The sequence below is a fragment of the Corythoichthys intestinalis genome, chromosome 8 (genome assembly GCF_030265065.1).
Source record: "Corythoichthys intestinalis isolate RoL2023-P3 chromosome 8, ASM3026506v1, whole genome shotgun sequence".
NCBI classification, from domain to species: domain Eukaryota; kingdom Metazoa; phylum Chordata; class Actinopteri; order Syngnathiformes; family Syngnathidae; genus Corythoichthys; species Corythoichthys intestinalis.
Genome location: NC_080402.1, coordinates 16,360,160 through 16,382,703, shown reverse-complemented (window position 1 = coordinate 16,382,703; position 22,544 = coordinate 16,360,160). Strand labels below are relative to the sequence as shown.

The following is a 22,544-nucleotide window of genomic DNA, read 5'->3' as shown; positions in this document are numbered from 1 at the left end:
TTTCGTGGAAACAATATCTCCTGCAGATCGTGCTGCTCTTTCCACCATTGTAGTGGGTTATTTTTCAGGGTTAAAAACTCACGATCTCTGTACCGCTTCACACTAGCTCTGTCCCATGCGAACAGATCTGGCTGCCTTCATCACTTCAAAGTCCGACTTTTGTTTTCCTGGGTGCGTTGAAAATCAATCGCTGCACGTCGCTGGCGTGGTGCGCAAACTGTCCATTGTTTTAGCATGTTGCTTGGTTGCCACTACTAGTTTCGTTTTGGGCTGTGAAGAAAACGCTACGGAGCGTGCGTTACAGTGGTTTTGTTAGCTCTCGCGTTGTTATGACACGCCCGTGACGATCGGGTAATGACGGCGACTACCTTACTAGCGGTTCTGCCGAAATGAATGGGAAGTTGAGGCAACCACGACGGCAGTCACAATCTAAGTGCGCTGTGTGGTGAATGACACAAGCGCAGCATGTGAGGTAAAAGCTAAATTATTATCATATTAAGCAATGGATTGAACTAGGCATTAGAAGCCGATTCTTGTGCTCGCGATAGCCGAATTCTATCTCTACTATCGGTTCATTGAATATTTAATGGCTAATTACTGTCGAATGGTAAGTTTACTATCGATACAACTGTATCTCTCGCCTGTAAAACCAGATATCCGATTGTATCGGTTTATCGTTCTCAAGCTTACTTATAATAGGACAACACTGACAAAATGACACTTTGAAACAATAAATAGTCTGGTTGCAGCTTATATAATACAGTTAATTTATTTCCCCCTCAAAATAACTCAAAATATAGCCATTAATATCTAACCCCCCCGGCAACAAAATAAGAGTACACCCCTTAGAAACTACGTACATCCCCAAATGTCCAAATTGAGTACTGCTTGTTATTTTCCCTCCAAAATGTCATGTGACTCGTTACAGGGAGTGCTGTCAGCATTGCTGCAGAGTCTGAAGAGGTGGGGGGTCAGCCTGTTAGTGCTCAGACCATACGGCGCAATCTACATCAAATTGGTGTGCATGACTGTCACCCAGGGAGGAAGCCTCTTCTGAAGATGGTACACAAGAAAGCCCGCAAACAATTAGCTGAAGACATGTCAACAAAGCACATGGATTACTGGAACCATGTCCTATGGTCTGATGAGACGGGCAGGCTTTCTTGTGTACCGTCTTCAGAAGAGGTTTCCTCCTGGGGTGACAGCCATGCACACCAATTTGATGTAGATTACGGCGAATGTTCTGAGCACTAATAGGGTGACCCCCCACCTCTTCAATATGTGCAGAAATTCGAGGGGTGTTCTCACTATTGTGATACACTGTATACTGTTGTGTGTACATGTCATTGACTAAACATGTGCTACAATATGCTCAACTTTTTATCACTGTTAACGATGCGTTTTGCTTGTCATTTATACAATGCGTACTGTGGTGCGTCTCCAGAGTTGAGAGTACAGAACATTGTTCCACTACAGCGAAACGAGACGAGTCATTGGCTAAAGGCTAGGTTTATCCCGCCTATCTGACCCTCTGCGTCTCTGGGGTCTAAGGGCAGTGGGCAGGGCTCAGCTGGCCCGGACGCTCTGCTTCTGTGAATGATGATTGGATTATCCGTCTAAGGCTTAATCGTTTTTTGATTGACAGCAAAATGAGCGAATCACTGAACTTGTCAAATGAACATCCATCATTCCGTTGTTCTGAGTTGAACTGGAAACTTTCATAATCATCCTAGCGAATATTGCTTTGTTAAAAACGTCTAGCGAAAAATTGAGCTTATTTCTGGTGTTTATTTTTCCGATTGTAGCTGCTTGTGTTTGGAGATTTGACTTCTGGCACTCTAGTTTCTCTCCCTACCCTACCCTACCCTTCACCATCAAAAAGCATTCAGAGTTGGACACACTTTGAGCTTCCCCTTCATTGAAAGACCAGTATCTGCCACTCATTTTGATGGTCTATAAAGAAATCTTCTAATCTAAATGATTACTACTAGGATTGTTCTGATCTTGTTTTTTTGCTCCCGATCCGATCCCGATCGTTTTAGTTTGAGTATCTGCCGATCCCGATATTTCCGGATCCGATTGTTTTTTTTGCTCCCGATTCAACTCCAATCATTCCCGATAATTTTTCCCGATCATATACATTTTGGCAATGCATTAAGAAAAAAAATGAATAAAACTCGGATGAATATGTACATTCAACATACAGTACATAAGTACTATATTTGTTTATTATGACAATAAATCCTCAAGATGGCATTTACATTATTAACATTCTTTCTGTGAGAGGGATCCACGGATAGAAAGACTTGTTACTTTGTATATTGTGACTAAATATTGCCATCTAGTGTATTTATTGAGCTTTCAGTAAATGATACTGTAGCCATGCCCAAATTCATGATGGGAAATGGAACCATGACTGTGCGTTGTGCTACCAATTGATATATCTTCTCTTCGTTGGGAAATAACATAAAGTGTGAAGAAAAAGATCAATTGCTACCTTGCTTCCCAACATTGCTTCCCCTGATATTTCTAATGATAGGTAGAGGGATTATAAGGCTTTATCCAATTAAAAAAAGGCTCCAAAGGCTGCCAAAATTCACTCTATTCATTTTACGCTGGCTTTTATCTCTCTATATAGGTAAGACGGTGCCATTACAGATTGAGCGTGACAATGTGTGGGTGGGTCGTGCAGCGCATGCATTAATTGCGTTAAATATTTTAACGTGATACATTTTTTAAAAAATTAATTACCGCAGTTATCGGGATAAATTTGATAACCCTACCTTAAGCCTAAACTAAAGACTCTGGATGAGTGTAACATATTATGTTTGTAGCGCTAAATACAATTAGAAAACGATTTAATTAAAAAAATACATATATCAAAAAAAGCCATGGCCGATATTTTTTTGCTGAATCCGATTCTTTGAACATGACGTGATCGGACCCGATCAACATCTCTAATTACTACCGTATTTTTCGGACTATAAATCGCAGTTTTTTTCATAGTTTGGCTGGGGGTGCGACTTATACTCAGGAGCGACTAATGTGTTAAATATTAACACATTATAATATCATTTCACATGTTATTTTGGTGTTTTGGAATGACACTGATGGTTTGGTAAACTTGTTAGCATGTTCTTTATGCTGTAGTTATCGCAATAACTCTCAATAGCTATGGCCACATTTGTGTTCTGCCTTTGACAATGTGTGTTCAATTGTGTTATTGACTTTTTTATATAGAAATGCATGCTTTTAGTTTGTAGCGCTTTCACGCCAACGTTGGGGCGCACTCGCACTTGTTTACGCAAAAAAGAGTGCTCACATGCCAGAAGACGGACAGCTACGCAGCGTATCTGAGCGAGAGAGAGAGAGAGAGCGAGAAAGAGCGAGAGAGAGAGACCTACGTTCATTGTTTATGCTTGTAAAATATTTCGACAGAGGCAACTTCTGTGTGCATCATCTTTTTTGTTGTTGTTGTGTGTTTTCCGCCCGCGATCGGACACTTATAGCCAGTTGTGTTGTTGAACGATGTGCTAATGCTAGCGAACGCATGCTAACCGTTTGTGTCATTGCTGTAATAGCACCTAATTCTCATTTATTTACATTGATGCGAACCTGTTTGGTATCAAGGACGAAATTGATTCAGAAAATTATACGAACGTCCAGCATCATCATTTGGGAGTTTAGCTCGCTGTATAGCCAGGACCGAGCCGTAGCGTCTTGGTGAGGACAATATATTTGCATTTCGTTGTTCATACACTGTACACTATACACTTATTCAGCATGTTGTTCTCTATTGTATTTTTATTAGGGCTGTCAAAATTATCGCATTACCGAGCGGTAATTAATTTTTTAAATTAATCCCGTTAAAATATTTGACGCAATTAACGCACAAATGCCCCCCTCAAACAGATTAAAATGACAGCACAGTGAAAGGTGTACTTGTGTTTTTCGGAGTTTTGCCGCTCTCTGCTGGCGCTTGGGTGCGATGATTTTATAGGCTGCAGCACCCATGAGCATTGTGTAAGTAATTATTGACATCAACAATGGCGGGCTACTAGTTTATTTTTTGATTGAAAATTTTACAAATTTTATTAAAACGAAAACATGAAGAGGGGTTTTAATATAAATTTTCTATAACTACTAACATTTATCTTTTAAGAACTCCAAGTCTTTCTATCCATGGATCGCTTTAACAGAATTTTAATAATGGTAATGCCATCTTGTTGATTTATTGTTATAATAGAGAAATACAGTACTTATGCACCGTATGTTCAATGTATAAATGGTGATATACTTATATAGCACTTTTCCACCTTTCAAGGTGCTCAAAGCGCTTTACACTATCTCGCCATCCACCTACTGGTGACGCAGCACCAGGAGCAACATACTGTATATCCATCTTGTGTCTTATCTTTCCATTCCCACAATAATTTACAGAAAAATATGGCATATTTTATAGATGGTTTAAATTGCGATTAATTGCGATTAATTACGATTAATTAATTTTTAAGCTGTAATTAACTCGATTAAAAATTTTAATCGATTGACACCCCTAATTTTTTATATTAAATTGCCTTTCAAGATGACATATCTGTTTCATGTGTTGGATTTTAGCAAGTAAATTTCCCCCAAAAATGTGACTTATCCTCCGGTGCGACTTATATATGTTTTTTTTCTCTTCGTTGGGCATTTTATGGCGGGTGCGACTTATACTCAGGTGCGACTTGTAGTCCGAAAAATACGGTACAACAGAAATTAGGTAACATTTGGCTTGTGATGTCCTTAGTCTTTAGATTGTCTCATGTTTTGAACGGAACCGTAATACTAAAATTATTTTTATATACTGTATATATTCAACCCATGCTATTCACTGTAATAAGGACAAAGACTAAGAATGGGTAATGAAAATAAAAGTGTACAATGGTACAATGTAATAAAGTGTATAAAACTCAAATCCCAGAGCCCAAGATTTTGCTTGTCATTTGTTTTACCTGTAGGACTAGCTGGCTGAGGAGAACACAGCTGATGAACTTCCTGCTGAAGCCTCTCCTCTCCATGCGCACTGACTTGATATGCTCCATCTGTATGTTATGAAATACAGCCCGTATACTTTCATGTTAGAATTAAAAGGTGGCTAACAAATGAGCAGGTTATTCTGGAAGATACCGCGCTCAGAGGTTCTGTCCCAATTGTGATTGACTGCAGGGCTGTAAGCAGGCGCCGCCTCCCACAACTCTCTGCGTGAATTGGCACAGGGAGCCCAAGGATTAGGAGCATCCGAGCATGGGGCTGAAGTCGTCAACACAGATAACAAAAAAGGTTTTGCTTTGCAGCACATACGGCAAGTGCTTTTTGAAACATGATTAAATTAACCGCTCACTTTAGTATGAGTGGTTTTGGTAAGACGCTCACCTACAGAATTCCATGGGTCAGAAGTAGCATTAACTGAAGCTGGAGCATAGTCCCAAGGGTCTTCAAGTGGAGGTGGCCTCTCAGAGGTTGTGCCAAATAAGTCTACTAGGTCCATGGTTGACTACAGGAGCAATAACAAAGCATTTTTTTGTATATTAGGAAAACAAATAGAATGTTTTGTAGTTAATATGCACGCGTAAAATGTTATATATGCCACAGAGAACATATGCAAAATGCAACATTGGGTTTCTGTACTGTTTTACACTGCTATGGATTTACTCTAAATAACATGGTGAATTAAAAGTGTGGTAGTTTTTTTTTTTGTCCACTTCAAAAAATGTGACAAACAGGTAAGGATGGCACTAACGCTTTTTTGAGAAACATGCATACTGAGCATCACACAAAAGGACAGTGACATACAACGAACTGGGAGAAGCAGTATCATCATTGCCATCATGATGATTATTACAATCCTCATCCCAGTGAAAGCTAGAGAACGTAATTTGTAGAGAAATTACGTGGGAACGCTTTCATGGCGGTGGTTCAACTGTAGTAGATTCTGAAACATTTCATTCTGATTTAGAGGCATTTCTGGGTCAATTCCTGTTATTTTTAGTCAAAAATAGTCCTGTTGAGATCTTTTTAATGGGTCCACCGATGAAGATTTGATTGTTTTTTTCTGTGTCCGAGTTGAAAATCAATGGTAGTGAATGCAGAGTTGTGAGTGCTAATCAGTTCCAATGATGATTGAATGAGCAATGTTAGGTAGACTGTGCCATTGTAATTGAAGGTTGTTGGTTTTTTGTCCAAATATGTCAGTTTTTGGTGGAACCGTCAACTTTTTGGGGTAATATAAATATAACCAAGGGCATAAGCGGAGTTTAAAGGGGGCCTGGGGGCCAAGCCCTCCCCTGGTGGCCGCAAAGTGTCATTGCATGTAATTGACTCTCCTATAGACCCCACTCACCAACGTCACACAATGACGTGTCGCTTTATTGTACCGCCATATTGTCCGTCATTGTGTGTCCGTATTCTGGTCTCAATTTATCGTGCAATTTATAGTGCAATTCATGGAAGCCCCGGTGCTTTCAGATGCTGTAAACTCATTGGATGTATTGCATAAAAGGCGTTATGTGGAAAATCTTCGGTCGATCCATTCGCCAGATCCATATTTGATGCCTAAATCGATATTTTTCGACCCGCTGTCTTCGCCGTCTCTGCCTGACATCTACTACCGGTAAAATATTGTCGATAAAAGTTGTAAAGCAATTAAAGAAACAACAAAAATGAAAAAAAAATAAATAAATAAAAAGATATTTTTATAATTCGTCAAAATTATATTTTGAACCAAAGAGGCGAGATAGATGTACGTATTTTTTTCAAACCTAAGCTTTCAAAGCGACAACAACTATTGAGCAAGAGTAAAGGATTGAAAATGTGGACCATGAATCGCTAGAGACCACCGTCAAAATGGTGAGCGGAGTTTCAATTTGTCCTACTAACGCGCTAATTGTACAACAGAGCTATCACCGGTGTCTTGCCAATGTTGTTACCCCCGTCAAAAATTGTGTCCCATGGCCGTGGGAGCGCGCACACACAAATTAGTTAGGAGTTATGTCAACTTAAACAATTAATTGAACATCGGTTTGGGCATCAAATATGGATCTGGCGACTGGATCGACCGAAGCTTTTCCAAATAATGGCTTTTATGCAAATCATCCAATGAGTTTACAGCATCTGAAAGCACCGGGGCTTCCATAATTTGCAAGTGAATCCACCTTTAGAAACTACGATCATTGACAATACGGACACAAAATGACGGACAATCCAGCGATCACGTGATTGTGCGACGTTGGTGATTGGGGTCTAGAGACCAAATACTTATTTTCCACCATGATTTGCAAATAAATTCTTTACAAATCAAACAATGTGATTTTCTGTTTTTTTTTTTTCCACATTCTGTCTCTCATGGTTGAGGTTTACCCATGTTGACAATTACAGGCCTCTCTAATATTTTCAAGTGGGAGAACTTGCTCAATTCATGGTTGACTAAATACTTATTTGCCCCAATGTAGGTCTATTGCTGAAAATCAATGTCCACATCTGCACTTCATCGGTAACCTTACAAATTATGCACATGGTGATGAGGCAATTGAGCACAACGTGGCGACTTTTTGGCTGGGAGCCCCAACAATTGATTGCTAGAGCAAAGTGGACTCTTGGTCAAGATGAATCTCTGCAGTAAAGATGTTTGCAGCAGCTATAAGCAGAGGGACTAAAGTAACCAATGTGCACATCAAATGAGCCTGATTGGCTTGTCAACAGGCCAATGGGAATAGGCGCTTCTGTGCAACCAGATAAGGAGATCATGTTGAGGGAAATGTCACGTTGGGCTCAAGGTTAGACTAGACAAACATGTTATCATTCAGCAGGCACCTCTTTCTCCTTTCCCACCTTTCGCTCTCATTATGCTGATCTATGTCTTTTTGCCTCATATCACTTTCGAGCACACAAGGCTGCACGAATGTTTTCATACTCACCTCCGGTGGCCCTGACTGGCTGGCTCTCCTGCTCTCATTCAGGACCTTTTTTAGGAGCGACTCGTCTCCTTGGCGACAGCGCTGCTCCTGCGGGGGAGAAATAATCAGTGAGAATATACTGCAAAGTGCTTTATGAAAAACGTTTAAACTTTACTGATGATGACAATTATTTCCTGGACTGTAGGCAATGGTGAAAGTGGGCCAGAATGGTCCGGAATGCAGTTCCGGTGAGAGATTTAGGGCCGGAACTGGGTGCAACGGTGCTTTGTTCCCGAAATATGAGCCCAGGATTGAACCGTTGATCTCTGAAAACTGTGAGCGGAACGTGCTAACACCTTGTGTGTGAAACCTGTTGTGTTGAATTAGGTGGGGCTTTGCAAGGCAAAGGCCTGTTTTGTAAAATTGCTTTATATATTTTTTTGAATGGCGTTTTTTGGTGCACCGCACAGCCCAAACCGTTTGACTGACCATCACCAAAATGACCGAAATTTTCGCGCGACGCAAGGAATTTTTCGAAAAAACCCACAAATATTTGATGTTCGCCCGTAAATGTGAAATTTTTTTGTTTAAACATAAAAATTTCAAAATGCTACTTGTCCTAAAATTTTTGATAAAATAGATTTTTAAAATTCCGGAATGGAACAGGGCATACATTTTGTATACAGAATTTGGCAAAAATGTATAGTTCCCCCAAAACTCACCAAAAACTCTCCCATTCATTTCTAAGGGGACGCCATTGACAGCCATGTACGTCCAAATTTCCCATTCATTTTCAATGGCAAGAAAACATGTTTTTATGATTTTTTACCATTTACCATTACAGCTCCTTGACATTCTGTGACCTGATATCAACAGAACTTGTCCCCAAAATTTCTCCAAATCAACAGGAAGTGACCCCAAAATGTCCTCAGATTAACAGGAAGTTACCTGATATCAACAGGACCTGTCCACCAAATAGATATCAACAAGACATGTCCGCCAAATGTCCCCAAATCAACAGGAAGTGACCTGATTGATCCCATCGTAATTTCTCTAGGAATTGCAATTTCTAGTTGAGCGTTATATTTATAACTGTGCAAAAACCGTTTTTTGCATGTCGGTTGTTTTAGGAGGTTTATGCCCCTCTTCAACCCCCCCCCCAAAAAAAAAAAAATAAAAATAAAAAATAATAATAATAATAAAAATAAAAAAGGGCTCCATGCCGAACTTTGTCAAGGAGTTCCAGCAAGAAAGTCTAGCCACTTTCACCTCTTACCGTAGGCTGAATTATTAATTAATTATTATTAGAATTATTAACATATTGTAGACACCTATAGTAGTTCCCAGGGTTTCTAAAAGTACTGTCGGAGCTAGAGCCTTTAGCCACCAAGCCTGTTTTATGGAATCGGCTTCCAGCTACTATTAAAGAAGCCGAGACAGTCTGCACATTTAAGATTAGATTAAAAACGTTCCTATTCGACAAAGCTTATGGTCAGGCTAGTTGAAGTCGGATTAGACTCACAGTTCAGTCTAAACTGCACTAGAAGCTATAATGCTAGGGGAAGTACAGCCACTGAGTTCTATCTCCTTTTTCTCACTCTACCTCCCACTTGTCTTACTTTATTTCTATTTTCCAATGTTAATATCTAGTTAACTAGTCTCTTCATCACTAGTCACCCGGTGTCCCATTTCCTCCCTCCCCTCTGGGGAGGTGCTACTTTTCAGCTGCAGCCTCCTTGACTATCCTGACCCCTGTCTGGATGGACGTCCTCGTTGCCACCCCCGTCTCATCTGGCTAGATGGACCTCTTTTTGTTCCTTTACTCTACTGCACCTTTACAGACTGTAACCCCGTATGCTAATTTCCATTAGCAGTCCTGGTGCATCCTGTCTATCCGTCCTGGGAGTGGATCTCTCCTGACTGTGGTACTCCCCAAGGTTTCTCATTTTCTCCCAACGAGCTTGGAGTTTTTGGAGTTTTTCCTTGCTGACATGGAGGGTCCAAGGATGGGGGATGCCAGGACTTGAACTTTATTTATTAATCTTTGTTTACTTCATTTGCTGTTTCTGAATGTGTATCATATTGCCTCTGCAAAGCCCTTTGAGACAACCTTGTTGTGATTTAGGGTTATACAAATAAAATTGAATTGAATCGAATTGAACCTATTTGCTGTTTTTTGTGTAAATTGATACTGCACTGTTGAATTTAGAGTCAGTGAAATCTCCCTCAGACAATAAACAAAATGTGTAATGGTTGCTTTCCAACTTCCTTGAAAAGAATAAAATGCCAACGGATAGTGCTAGATTATAAACTGATTTTTATGTCGCGAAACTGGTAGTAAACATCCTCCATAAATCACCAAACAACCCAAACTCATGGTGCATAGATAAAACAATGAATTCAAATACATTATAAAATGGGTGAACACACATAGTTACTACTACACTAGGAAATAATTGGCCTCTAACACTGGCAATAAAACATCTTTAATGCTGAATAATGTGTATTGAGTATTAACAGTTTTACCTTCTGATTCGCCTCTCTACTCATGGCTAAAGCCAGCTGGAGTTGAAGCTCTTCTTCCCCGGTGGTTTGAGGTCGAGCCTGTTCCAGGTCTGAGGCACCCCGAGGAGATGAAGATGAGGCTGCTGAGTAATAACAAGAAGGATGGAATAGTGATAAGGAGACCCTAAGTAAAGACTCATTTCCAAACTCACAGTTAAAGGAGGATGGGGAACCTCTGGAGCGGGTTAAGTCCTCCCCATAAAGTACAGCCATGCTGGGCTGGCTTGTTCGCCTTCCTGGGTGATAGGATGGAGGTATTCCTCCATACATGCCCCCACTACTTCCACCTCCACCACTCCCCCCTGCCATTCGCTCCTTGGTCTTCAAAGCTTGACTTCTTTCTTGGCGAAGACGGTCTTCATCCCGGAGAAGACACACTAGTTGGCGCGCTTTTTCTCGGACATTGGCCCCTTGATCTCTACCATCACGGTCAACATATTGAAAATCACGAAGCGTCTGAAACAAGAAAAAGACAGCGCTGTGGCATATAGTGCATTGATTATTATTTTCCATTTTACTCCACTAATAAAGGTTGACGTTTCCAGCCACATCTGTCAGACTGCTGCCTAAATGTGTCAATATTAAGCCCCTTTCACACACACCTGAACACTGTTTAAATCCCAGGAATTAAAAAGGCAGCCCTTATGTGTGAAAGCAATTTCCCAGGTCGACTGACACAGCGATGAAGCAGAATTTTACCGAGTCGCGCCTTAGTGTGATGCCCGGGACTTTCCCGGGAAGCGGTATGTGTGAAAGCAGGCGTTAAGATTCAGATTCAGAATATTTATTGTCATTGTTACAAAAAGCACAATGAAACTTTGTTTGGAGCATCCATACAGCTAAGTTGGTAAAGTGTGAAACCCTTATAATATATACCCTTAAGTATAAATACCCGGGTCTCAGCACAAAGGCTGATTACGAAAATATCATGACGGGCCGATCGTCATTTCGTCTTTCTTCGCAGTAAGACGAAATGCTGTAAACAAATATTGCAATTATCAACATGGCAAACTAGAAATAGCAAAATTAAACTGAAAACATAACAAAATTAAATTGCTACTGGATCGTAAAGCCGAGGAAGAGAGTCCATCATCCATCTTTGGAAATGTGTGGTTTATTTTGTTGCCGATGCCGACCAAAATACGTAATGTCCGGGTTATAAAATCACACCAGCCGCCCTCCCCGCACAGAGAGCGCCGAGTTGGCAACACGGGACAAGTCTCTCAATGTGTCCAACCCATGTTATTTCCGGGATATCTCCCAATGAAAGGTGGAAAAGCGCAATATAAGCATAACACCATTTACCATTTACCAATGTCTGAAAGCCATGACACGATCAAATCCCGCGTCACCTTACACAGGAATTTACCAGTATATAAGTCAGAAAGGGGCTTTACTGTCAGTTGGGTGAGTAATGTACAACCATAGGCGGATCTACTATTCAGGCGAAGTGGACGATTGCCTCAGGCCCCCAACCAGTAGGGGGCCCCCAACCAGCTGCCCTTGCCCCAACGAGCAAGGGCTTGGGCCACCGGAACCAGCAGCACCCCAACTATTCGTCATGTATAATTATGTCAGCATACTGAACAAACAAATAACAAAACAAAAAAGAAAGCCATTTGAATGCTGCATTTATATTATCTCTTATCTCCCCCCCACACACACACTACAATGGACTGTTCCATGACAACGGACTGAGTATCAGTCGTTTAGCTTAGTTCCGTTTAGCATCGCTCAGCTCCGCTTAGCTGTTCGTTAGCTTCACTTAGCTCTCCCGCCTTTTTCACGCCACTAAGCTTGCTATTTTTACAGCTCACTTGCTGCTTTGCACGTCGGCTATCGTTTATTTTGAATACATGAGCGAACGTGCTCTCCATGAAAGCTAAAGTGCAGTGAGGAAGTTGAGAACAGGCCGCTAATGCTTCTTTAAACTTTCTTCTTCTTCACACCGAACATAAAATACATGACAGCACACCCTGTGGCGAAACAATGCAGGACAGTTCCAATCAGTCATACAGTAACACTCAACAGCTGGTTAAGAAGCATTTGCTAACGAAAAAAAAAAAAAATCTCTTACCACAAGCAATGACGAAGAATGTTTTTTTACGGAGTGTAAAGCTTACCTCCGGTGAACATTTAAAAAAAAAAAAAAAAAAAAAGCACGTCATATTCGTCATATACAAAACGATTTCTGGAATTAATCCCACATACTTCAGAATTAATATTATAATTAGGGCTGTCAAACAATTAAAAATTTTAATCGAGTTAATTACAGCTTAAAAATTAATTAATCGCAATTAATCGCAATTCAAACCGTCTATAAAATATGCCATATTTTTCTGTAAATTATATATATATTCTGTAAAATAATTTGTTGGAATGGAAAGATAAGACACAAGATGGATATATACATTTAACATACGGTACATAAGGACTGTAGTGGGCATTTCACTCTACTGTCATTTAAATCTGTCTATGCTGTCCTCACTCCGAAGCGTCTACTTTTTCCAAAGCTAGACAGCTAGTGAACGACGCCTTAATAATCAGACTTCTTCCTTTTTCATCTGATTTATTAATAAAATGGCCTCAAACCATTGTCCTCTTTAGACCGTAGTGAAACTACAAAAAAAAGTACACAAGCATTGCATTAGCAACAACTTTAGCTTAGCACGCTATACAGGTTCACTAAACATAAACAAAAAGCGTCTCATACAAAAAATATAACATTTCGCTTACTAACATAATATGTACATTCTTTACAACAACCATACTTACGGACAAATCTTGTCCAAGGATCATATAAGCACAACATTACAACGTAGGCGTCAACCCGAGACGTCGTGCAGCCATATTGAACTGGCAAGAAAGCAATAAACCATGTCGCAAAGTGACCACAAGAGTTCGCTGTTTGACAGTGCAAAAAACCTTGCTGTAAAACTTACCAAAAGGCAGAATACTGTCAGGGCGAGACGTGCGTTAATTGCGTCAAATATTTTAATGTGATTAATTTTAAAAATTAATTACCGCGCGTTAACGCGATAATTTTGACAGCCCTAATTATAATATGTTGAGTAGATACTACAGAATACAGATTCCACACTAAGAAGAGCTTTCAAATGATGCTCTTTATGACAAATATGATTGGCAATGAATAATTTTTACAATTATTATACTACTATTATATATAGTAGTATACTATAATAATAGTGCTAGAATTTTTTTTTAAGAATTGTTTTGAATAATGTTGGAAAGGCAAAGCCAGTGTTCTGAATCTGTTTACTTTCCATTCTTTTGCACTAGTAAATGCTAACCTCAGTGTTTGTGATTAATTATTGTTATTTACATGATTATTTGTACTTTAATAAAGAATTTAAGTGTTCCAAAATGGTTTTGTGAATTAATACGCCTCAACAAAAATTTCATGGCTAAAGTAGTAAAAAAAAAAAAAAAAAGAGAAAATTATTAGATTAGTCGACTAATCGTAAAACTAGTCGGCTGAATAATCAGGAGAAAATTTGTCGTTTAGGACCTAGTGTACCAGAACATATTTCCTCCACACCCTTCTCACCTTTTTAACCCCTGACCCATGAAGAGGGCCCCTGGATATGTTCGCCTTAGGCCCCAAAATTGCCAAGTCCGCCACTGTGTACAACGTACAGTAGATAATATATATACTTTTTTTTTTTTCTTTCAAAAGAATGGTAATTAAAAATTGTTGTACCAAATAATGTTTGGTGGCTAAAAAATACAACTCAGTACGAAACTTGCAAAACTGCTTCAGGCAATTTTTTTTCTTCAGATTTATACCTTTTAAATCATAAAAACTGCCAGCAAATCAAATACTCATCTGAGTATTAAAATTGATATTCAAAGTGAAATTCACTGGTTTATCTCCTTCGTGTTCATGATCAAATTAGCTAAAAAATTACCCTAATAAATAGGTCATACTGTTATTGCTACTTTATATAATGAACCCCCTTTCCAGACATGTGGAGCTAACTTTACCAATAAGACTTTACTTAACCTGACTACATTCTTTCTGACACGCAAATATAATCTTTTCATGTAAAAAAAAATATCGAAAATTACATACAAGTTAAATGACATAACCTTGTATGTAAGCAGTTTAAAAAGTGAGTGATAATAAATTGTGAATTCTGGTATTAGTGAACTATTTCTGCGGATTCTGTGAAGTACCTGAATATTGAAGGCGTTTTCTCGACACTGTTGAGCCACTCTCTCCGATCCTGTCTTTAGCAGGTAGTCCAATAGTGTCAGGGACTAAAGTTAAAATGCACACTGGTCAAAATCATTAAACCTTCAATATACTGCCATTGAAGCTAAAGATGAAATTAGTGGGAAAGCTACACTCACTTACACCACCGTAATCTAACTGGATTCAAAACAAGAGCTCAATTGAATATTCCTCTTTTACAAAGGTACAGAAAGATAGTTAGGTTATTTAGCTAGTTAACAAAAATATTAGCAACACCACTCAGTAAAATTGATTGCATTTCTAAACTACACATGGATTTGTCATATGTCTTTCACCTTGTAGACATGCCTCCAGTTCTTGCCACTGTCATTGAGACGCTTCCACACCATGCCCATGACTTCAGCAAAAGCCACCACATTGAAGGTCAGATCGGCAATTTCTGACATTAGAGATGATGACGGCCCCCATGGATCATTTGACGTGGCCTCGCGAACCTACGGACCACAGCAAGAGAACAATGAAGTGTATTATTAAATCTTTTATTAATTTTCCATCAACCATCATGAAAACCACTTAGTACCTTAATCTCTGCTTCGGAATAGTTGTGCACTATGTTCTTCACCTGCCTACGCAGGGCTGAGGTTGTCATGTTGACGGGTGATGGAGGAGTCAGAGTGATAGTAAGTGAAGAGCAGGCCTTCAACAGGTGAAGCTGAAAAGGAGAACATGGACTGAACAAAAAGCAACGAGGGCAATGAATGCTCCACATCTGACAGGAGATGCTAGACACTCCTGTTAAAAAAAGAAATGAAAGCCAAATGTAAACCTAATAAAAGCCAATGGAACTTAACTATGCCAGTCTGTTTCCACACTGCATATATTGTTAGAAACTGCAGTCACAAAGTGCAACAAAACAAAAAAAAAATGCTTTCGGGACCAACAACAAATAGAAGAAAATTTAGTTTCAACAATGAAAACAAGAGTTTTTAAATGCAAGAGAATATTAACTGGCATAGGGTATACGCAAAAATATTTTTTACACAAAATTCTAATTTGTACGGACCTGTAAAATTGTTGCCATTAAGCATCGGAAACAATGATTGATACTAGTAACTGAATGAGTGGCTCACATTTGGTGCACACTCAGCAGGAAGTAGGTCAGAAGCACTGGCAATCAGGTATCTGATGACGCTTCTTCATAGCTAAGCTTATTGAGGTCAATGCACAACATATTTTTCTACTAAAATGGTTCATGGCAGACACAAGGGGCCTGCCCATCAGGGGTGCCTGTGGAAAAAAAAAGTATTCTTAACCTCCTAAACCCAAGTAAGTCAAGTCCCCATTTGGAGGAGTGTCTCAATGGTCTCATTGTTTATGCATAAACTGAAACCATTGGAGGGCACCCACGAGGATTGACTTTCTGCAAAATCATCTTTGGCATCACTGACAAACATCTCTATACAGTTGACAGTATACAGTGCCCTCCATAATTATTGGCACCCCTGGTTAAGATGGGTTTTTTAGCTTCTAATAATTAAAAAAAAAAAAAAAAAAAATCAAACAATATGGGACCTTAATGGAAAAAAAGCAAAATCCAACCTTCAATACAAGTGCATTTATTCAGTGGGGGGGAAAAAATCCCACATAAAGAAATAATTATTTGACATCAAATAATGTGTGTCACAATTATTAGTGGGCCTGGTGTTAATACTTTGTACAACCCCCTTTTGCCAACAAAACAAGGTCTGGGGACTGAGATGGCAATGGGAGGAGCTTGATTTTGTGTCTGGTGAACCATTTCTGTGTAGATTTGGCCATATGTTTAGGGTCATTGTCTTGCTGAAAGACCCAGTGACGACCCATCTTCAGTTTTCGGGCAGAGGGCAACAGATTTTGACTTAAAATGTCCTGATATTTCAAAGCATTGATGATGCCATGCACCCTAACAAGGTTCCCAGGGCCTTTGGAAGCGAAACAGCCCCACAGCATCACTGACCCACCCCCATACTTCACAGTGGGTATGAGGTGCTTTTTAGCATGCGCATCTTTCGTGGCACGCCAGACCTAAACATATGGCCAATCTACACAGAAATGGTTCACCAGACGCAAACTCAAGCTCGTCCCATGGCCATCTCAGTCCCAGACCTTGTTTTGTTGGCAAAAGGGGGTTGTACAAAGTATTAACACCAGGGGTGCTAATATTTGTGACACACATTATTTGATGTCAAATAATTATTTCTTTATGTGGGATTTTTTCCCCATTGAACAAATGCACTTGTATTGAAGGTTGGATTTTTCTCTTTTTTTCCATTAAGGTCCCATATTATTTGAATTTTAAAAAATGACTAGAAGCTAAAAAACACATCTTAACCAGGGGTGCCAATAATGGAGTGCACTCTATGCACTAAACTATTATACTAAAATCTATCTGACAGTAAAAGGAACCAAACCTGGTGCCCGTTTTCCACAGGCCACACTCACCCATTCATGGGTTTTAGCATGGACTTCATAATGTATTGACGGGACACGGGGCCGATTCATAGGGGGCCTATCTCCGTCAAAGCTGACCGAGTAGAAACACGGACAAAGAGCTTTTCCGTTGAAAATTCTTGTGTATAAATGCCTGAATCGATGAATTCTTTATACAGTGGGAAAATAAGTATTTAGTCAACCACTAATTGTGCAAGTTCCACCACTTGAAAATATTAGAGAGGCCTGTAATTGTCAACTTAGGTAAACCTCAACCATGAGAGACAGAATGTGGAAAGACCCCAGAAAATCACATTGTTTGATTTTTAAAGAATTTATTGCAAATCATGGTGGAAAATAAGTATTTGGCCAATAAAAGAAGTTCATCTCTGTACTTTGTTATGTACCCTTTCTTGGCAACAACGGAGGCCAAACGTTTTCTGTAACTCTTCACAAGCTTTTCACGCACTGTTGCTGGTATTTCGGCCCATTCCTCAATGCAGATCTTCTCCAGAGCAGTGATGTTTTGGGGCTGTCCTTGGGCAACACGGGCTTTCAACTCCCTCCACAGATTTTCTATGGGGTTGAGATCTGGAGACTGGCTAGGCCACTCCAGGACCTTGAAATGCGTCTTACGAAGCCACTCCTTTTCAGAAAAACAGCCCCAAAGCATGATGTTTCCACCCCCGTTTCACAGTGGGTATGGTGTTCTTCGAATGCAATTCAGTATTCTTTCTCCTCTAAACACGAGGACCTGTGTTTCTACGAAAAAGTTCTATTTTGGTTTCATCTGACCATGACACATTCTCCCAGTCTCTTCTGGATCATCCAAATGCTCTCTAGCGAACCGCAGACGGGCCTGGACGTGTACTGGCTTTAGCAGGGGCACAAGTCTGGCAGTGCAGGATTTGAGTTCCTGGCGGCGCATTGTGTTACTGATAGTAGCCTTTGTTACTGTGGTCCCAGCTCTCTGTAGGTCATTCACTAGGTCCCCCCGTGTGGTTCTGGGATTTTTGCTCACCGTTCTTGTCATCATTTTGACGCCACGGGGTGAGATCTTGCATGGAGCCCCAGGTCGAGGGAGATTATCAGTGGTCTTGTATGTCTTCCATTTTCTAAGACCTCATTAGAAGAAGTTAGACCTCTTTCACAGCCAGAAATCTTGCTTGTTTGTAGGTGACCAAATACTTATTTTCCACTCTAATTTGGAAATAAATTCTTTAAAAATCAAACAATGTGATTTTCTGGGTTTTTTCCCACATTCTGTCTCTCATGGTTGAGGTTTACCCATGTTGACAATTACAGGCCTCTCTAATCTTTTAAAGTAGGAGAACTTGCATAATTTGTGGTTGACTAAATACCCATTTGCCCCACTGTAGATATTGACGTAAAACAGTCTCAATTCTTGGTTAAAAGGAAACAAAACAAAACAAAAAAAACATGCAGGTAGCATTTTATTTTATTCTTCTTGTAAAACAGTCTCAATTCTTGGTTAAAAGCAAAAAAACAAACAAACGTGGAGGTAGCATTTATTTTACGTAAATATTGCGAACTATGAGGCTAGTCAGTCAGGGAATTAGCGGTCGACATCTGTAAACAAAGAGCTTTTCCTGTTAAAGATTCTTGTGAATAAATGCTTAAATCCATGAAATCTTTATGGATATAGACGTAAAACAATTTCGACTATTGGTAAAAGCAAAAAAAAAAAAAAAAACGTGCAGTTACCAGTTATTTTGTGTATATAGTACTAAGAACTATGAGGCTAGTCTGTCAGGAAATTAGTGGCCGCCATATGTAAATAAAAAGCTTTTTCCGTTGAAAATTCTAGCGAATAAATGCTTAAATCCATGAATTCTTTATAGATTTGGATGTGACAGAGTCTTGAGTCTTGGTTAAAAGCAAAAAAAAAAAAAAAAAAAGTGCAGGTAGTATTTATTTTACGTAAATGTTGCGAACGATGAGGCTAGTCAGTAAGGAAATTAGCGGCCGCCATATGTAAACAAAGAACATTTTCGTTGAAAATTCTAGCGAATAAATGCTTAAATCCATGAATTCTTTATAGATTTGGATGTGAATCAGTCTCGAGTCTTCGTTAAAAGCAAAAAAAAAAAAAAAGTGCATGTAGCATTTATTTTACGTAAATATTGTGAACGATGAGGCTAGTCAGTAAGGAAATTAGCGGCCACCATATGTAAACAAAGAACTTTTTTTGTTGAAAATTCTATAGCGAATAAATGCTTAAATCCATGAATTCTTTATAGATTTGGATGTGAAACAGTCTCGAGTCTTGGTTAAAAGCAAAAAAAAAAAAAAGTGCAGGTAGTATTTATTTTACGTAAATTTTGCGAACGATGAGGCTAGTCAGTAAGGAAATTAGCGGCCGCCATATGTAAACAAAGAACTTTTTTCGTTGAAAATTCTAGCGAATAAATGCTTAAATCCATGAATTCTTTATAGATTTGGATGTGAAACAGTCTTGAGTCGTGGTTAAAAAAAAAAAAAAACATTCAGGTAGCATTTATTTTACGTAAGTATTGCAAAGTATAATGCCAATGCTGTAGCGGCTAATTTCTCCCATTGTTTTTTTTTTCACGTTTCAAAATGCATGCATGGTACAAAAAATATAATCATTACCTTGAATCCTCGAACAAATCACTCCTGAGACAACCCTTCCTGTTTGTATGCGACACAGCTTTCGTACTTTTTTCAACCTAAATCCGGCGTTAAATCGCTGCATTTCACTGACTGCTAATAAATGAAGGGAAGTGTTGGACGGTCATCTTCAGGAAGGCGTGAATGGGGAATGTGTCATGTCAATACATTATGAAGTCAATGGTTTTAGCAATTAGAAATTTTGTTCCTCTTGGGCGGACAGTTTTACATAGAAACATATCGGAGTGCTGTGACATAAAAAGAAAAAAAAAAAAAAAACGAACACAGCAGACATTATCAATCCACACTTATCCTGTCTGGTTCAGTCTCATAAACTCGGGAGTGGGAATTGAACTCAAATTGCCTGTGCAGAAGTCAGGCAAGTGAACCTCTACACTACAATGACAAAAATAAACAAATGCTTGTAATAATGCTTCCCTTTTTAAGTGTTGTATGGCAGTTGCATTGCATCATAAAGAGTGATGACGATGATGTTAAATTTTTTGCCTTCTCACAAGGTAAGAAAATTCTTAGAAAAAGCTCTATGCATGATGCAGGGCAGTCTTACATGACAGCAAACAACAAAAGCATTCATTCATCCATGACATTCTACTAATTGTCCTCAGTAGGACTATAAGCAACCATGGCCTGTCAATGCTGACTTCAGGCAAGAGGCAAGGTGCACCCTGAAAACTCACCAGCAAAATTTATCAGATGCATTACAAAGCATTCACATATTCACCTTTCTCATTCCAATTCAGATTAACTATGGCTAGCTGGCAGCTCGTCTGCCACAAACAATTATTTTGATAGATGACTAATCAAGTCAAGTCAAATACATTTATCACCGCCACAAAAAAATTAAAACCTAAAGGAAAATCACCGACTTGTGCGATTAGTTGAGGAATCAGCCAATACGTATACACAGCAAATCATGTTAATTACGGTCATCGGTTTTTAATTAAAAATCTATTTGAAGAAAAAAAACAGCATTTTTAGTTTTCGATAGCGATGCACCAATCTACATTTTTCACTTCCAATCCAATATCTAGGATCAGGATATGTGTCAATACCAATACCATTCCGAAAACAGATCCCATTGCCCCCTCCCCCCGTTAAGTACTATTTTTTAATTAAACCTTGGCATTGGAAACATCAGGAGAGCCATCTGCAATTGTCCTGAATATGTTTAGGACATCAATTTACTCTTCTAATTTGGCAAATACTGTACCATGACATCATTGCTCATCTGTGTGATGTACCCTGAGTTCTTTATCAACAAAACGGGAAAGGTAACATTTACATTAACATTTTTTTCCCGGGCAAAACTCATTTATTTGGGATCATTTGATAATCTGTATACCATAGATAAAGCTGCGCATAAAAAGTCATTTGCAGACTTTTTTTTTTTTTCGTATTAATGCTGTAAAAATTAATTTAACTGTGCCAATTTATGATTTGGTTGATTGAGAACTTGAAAATGTCTGTAGGCTTTGGATCACCTGGGGGTTTAGCCCTCCTCCCCATAAGGCCTAGTGCTACTCCTGCTCAATGGTCACAATTAGGCGTGTGTCGGTATGAGATTCTGATGGTATGATAACCTTAAGCCCAAATATTACAAGTATTACTATTACTGCACTAAAATGGGTTACTTTCAATATATCGGGGTTAAACAAACTTTTTTTCATTGAATAGGATTTTTTGTTTTTCAAAACATATGAGCAAATTGGAACATAAGTATAATGTTAACTCAAAATAAATACAAATAAAAATTTAAAAAATCATTTAAATACTCTAAATAAAATTAAAATAAATGCAGTCCTTTAGATGAGCAATCAGAACAAAAATAATGGAATTATTTTCCATAAAAAACACATGTGTATGACTCGTATCATGTTTACATTATACACATACTCTTTCTCAACACAGTTGCGAAAAAGAGACACACAGAGAAAAAAAACACGTTTTACCACCACTAGACACACTAAACACGCTGGAGTTAAAACTCTAGCAGCTGGTGGGAAGCGTTCATGACAGTGTTTACTAACCTTTAATTTTGCAAAAATGCGAAATCATATTGGAGGTATTGCCTACTCGGCAGTCACCCTCCGCAAACATGTTTTACACGTCGGTTGGCCCTCCTTCTTTAAGCCGTGGCCGTCTGTAAATTTTCTGTAGCCGAAGTATTCCCAGCTGCAAGCGAGGAATTTGTCCCTGTATTATTGGAAATATAAAATAGCTAATACCGTAGGGACGGTATCGCAGAAAATTTTTGCGGTTTTGAAACGGTGACGTTTTCATGGCATGGTATACATTGACAGCGGTAATCGGCAAATGTCTAGTCTCAATAGGCGCAAGCCCGCCAGGTCATTCGGCACGACCTTTTAGAATTGTTCCTGGTCATTTTTGGAACAAACCAATCTTACCTCCGCAGAGGGAGACCAGTTTTAGGCTTGGTTCACTCTAGGTTCTGTGACAAATCCTGAAATCCTGGTTCTCAGGTAAAACTCATTTTTTAGCCAAAACTGCCCAAAATGGTGTCCTTCGTGGCAGATTGAATGGCACTAAATAAATATTAAATTCCTCCACAGCCATTTAGATTACGTGTGGCGAACACTGCCGACTTAAGATTTGTTAACAGGCAACACAATCGCTGTATCTTAGTCAAAATGTTCTTTTATCCCGGACAATAGTAGGTGATTGAATTA

At 39.1% G+C, this 22,544-nt stretch overlaps 1 protein-coding gene across 7 annotated transcripts in view; it reads right to left on the bottom strand.

Annotated features, from left to right (window-relative positions):
- The window catches only part of epn3b (epsin 3b), a 32,259-nt gene that overhangs the window by 4,889 nt on the left and 4,826 nt on the right, over window positions 1-22,544 (bottom strand). For 3 of the 7 annotated variants that reach the window (XM_057844738.1, XM_057844745.1, XM_057844744.1), the window contains exons 2-10: window positions 15,296-15,427; window positions 15,051-15,209; window positions 14,697-14,780; window positions 10,652-10,955; window positions 10,461-10,582; window positions 7,956-8,042; window positions 5,416-5,536; window positions 5,170-5,292; window positions 4,995-5,084 (exon numbers count right to left, since the gene is read on the bottom strand). In XM_057844738.1, the coding sequence (XP_057700721.1) occupies window positions 4,995-5,084; window positions 5,170-5,292; window positions 5,416-5,536; window positions 7,956-8,042; window positions 10,461-10,582; window positions 10,652-10,955; window positions 14,697-14,780; window positions 15,051-15,209; window positions 15,296-15,427 (1,222 nt within the window). The remainder of the gene's footprint in view (window positions 1-4,994; window positions 5,085-5,169; window positions 5,293-5,415; window positions 5,537-7,955; window positions 8,043-10,460; window positions 10,583-10,651; window positions 10,956-14,696; window positions 14,781-15,050; window positions 15,210-15,295; window positions 15,428-22,544) is intronic. The other 4 variants (XM_057844739.1, XM_057844746.1, XM_057844740.1 and 1 more) reach the window with 3 other exon arrangements.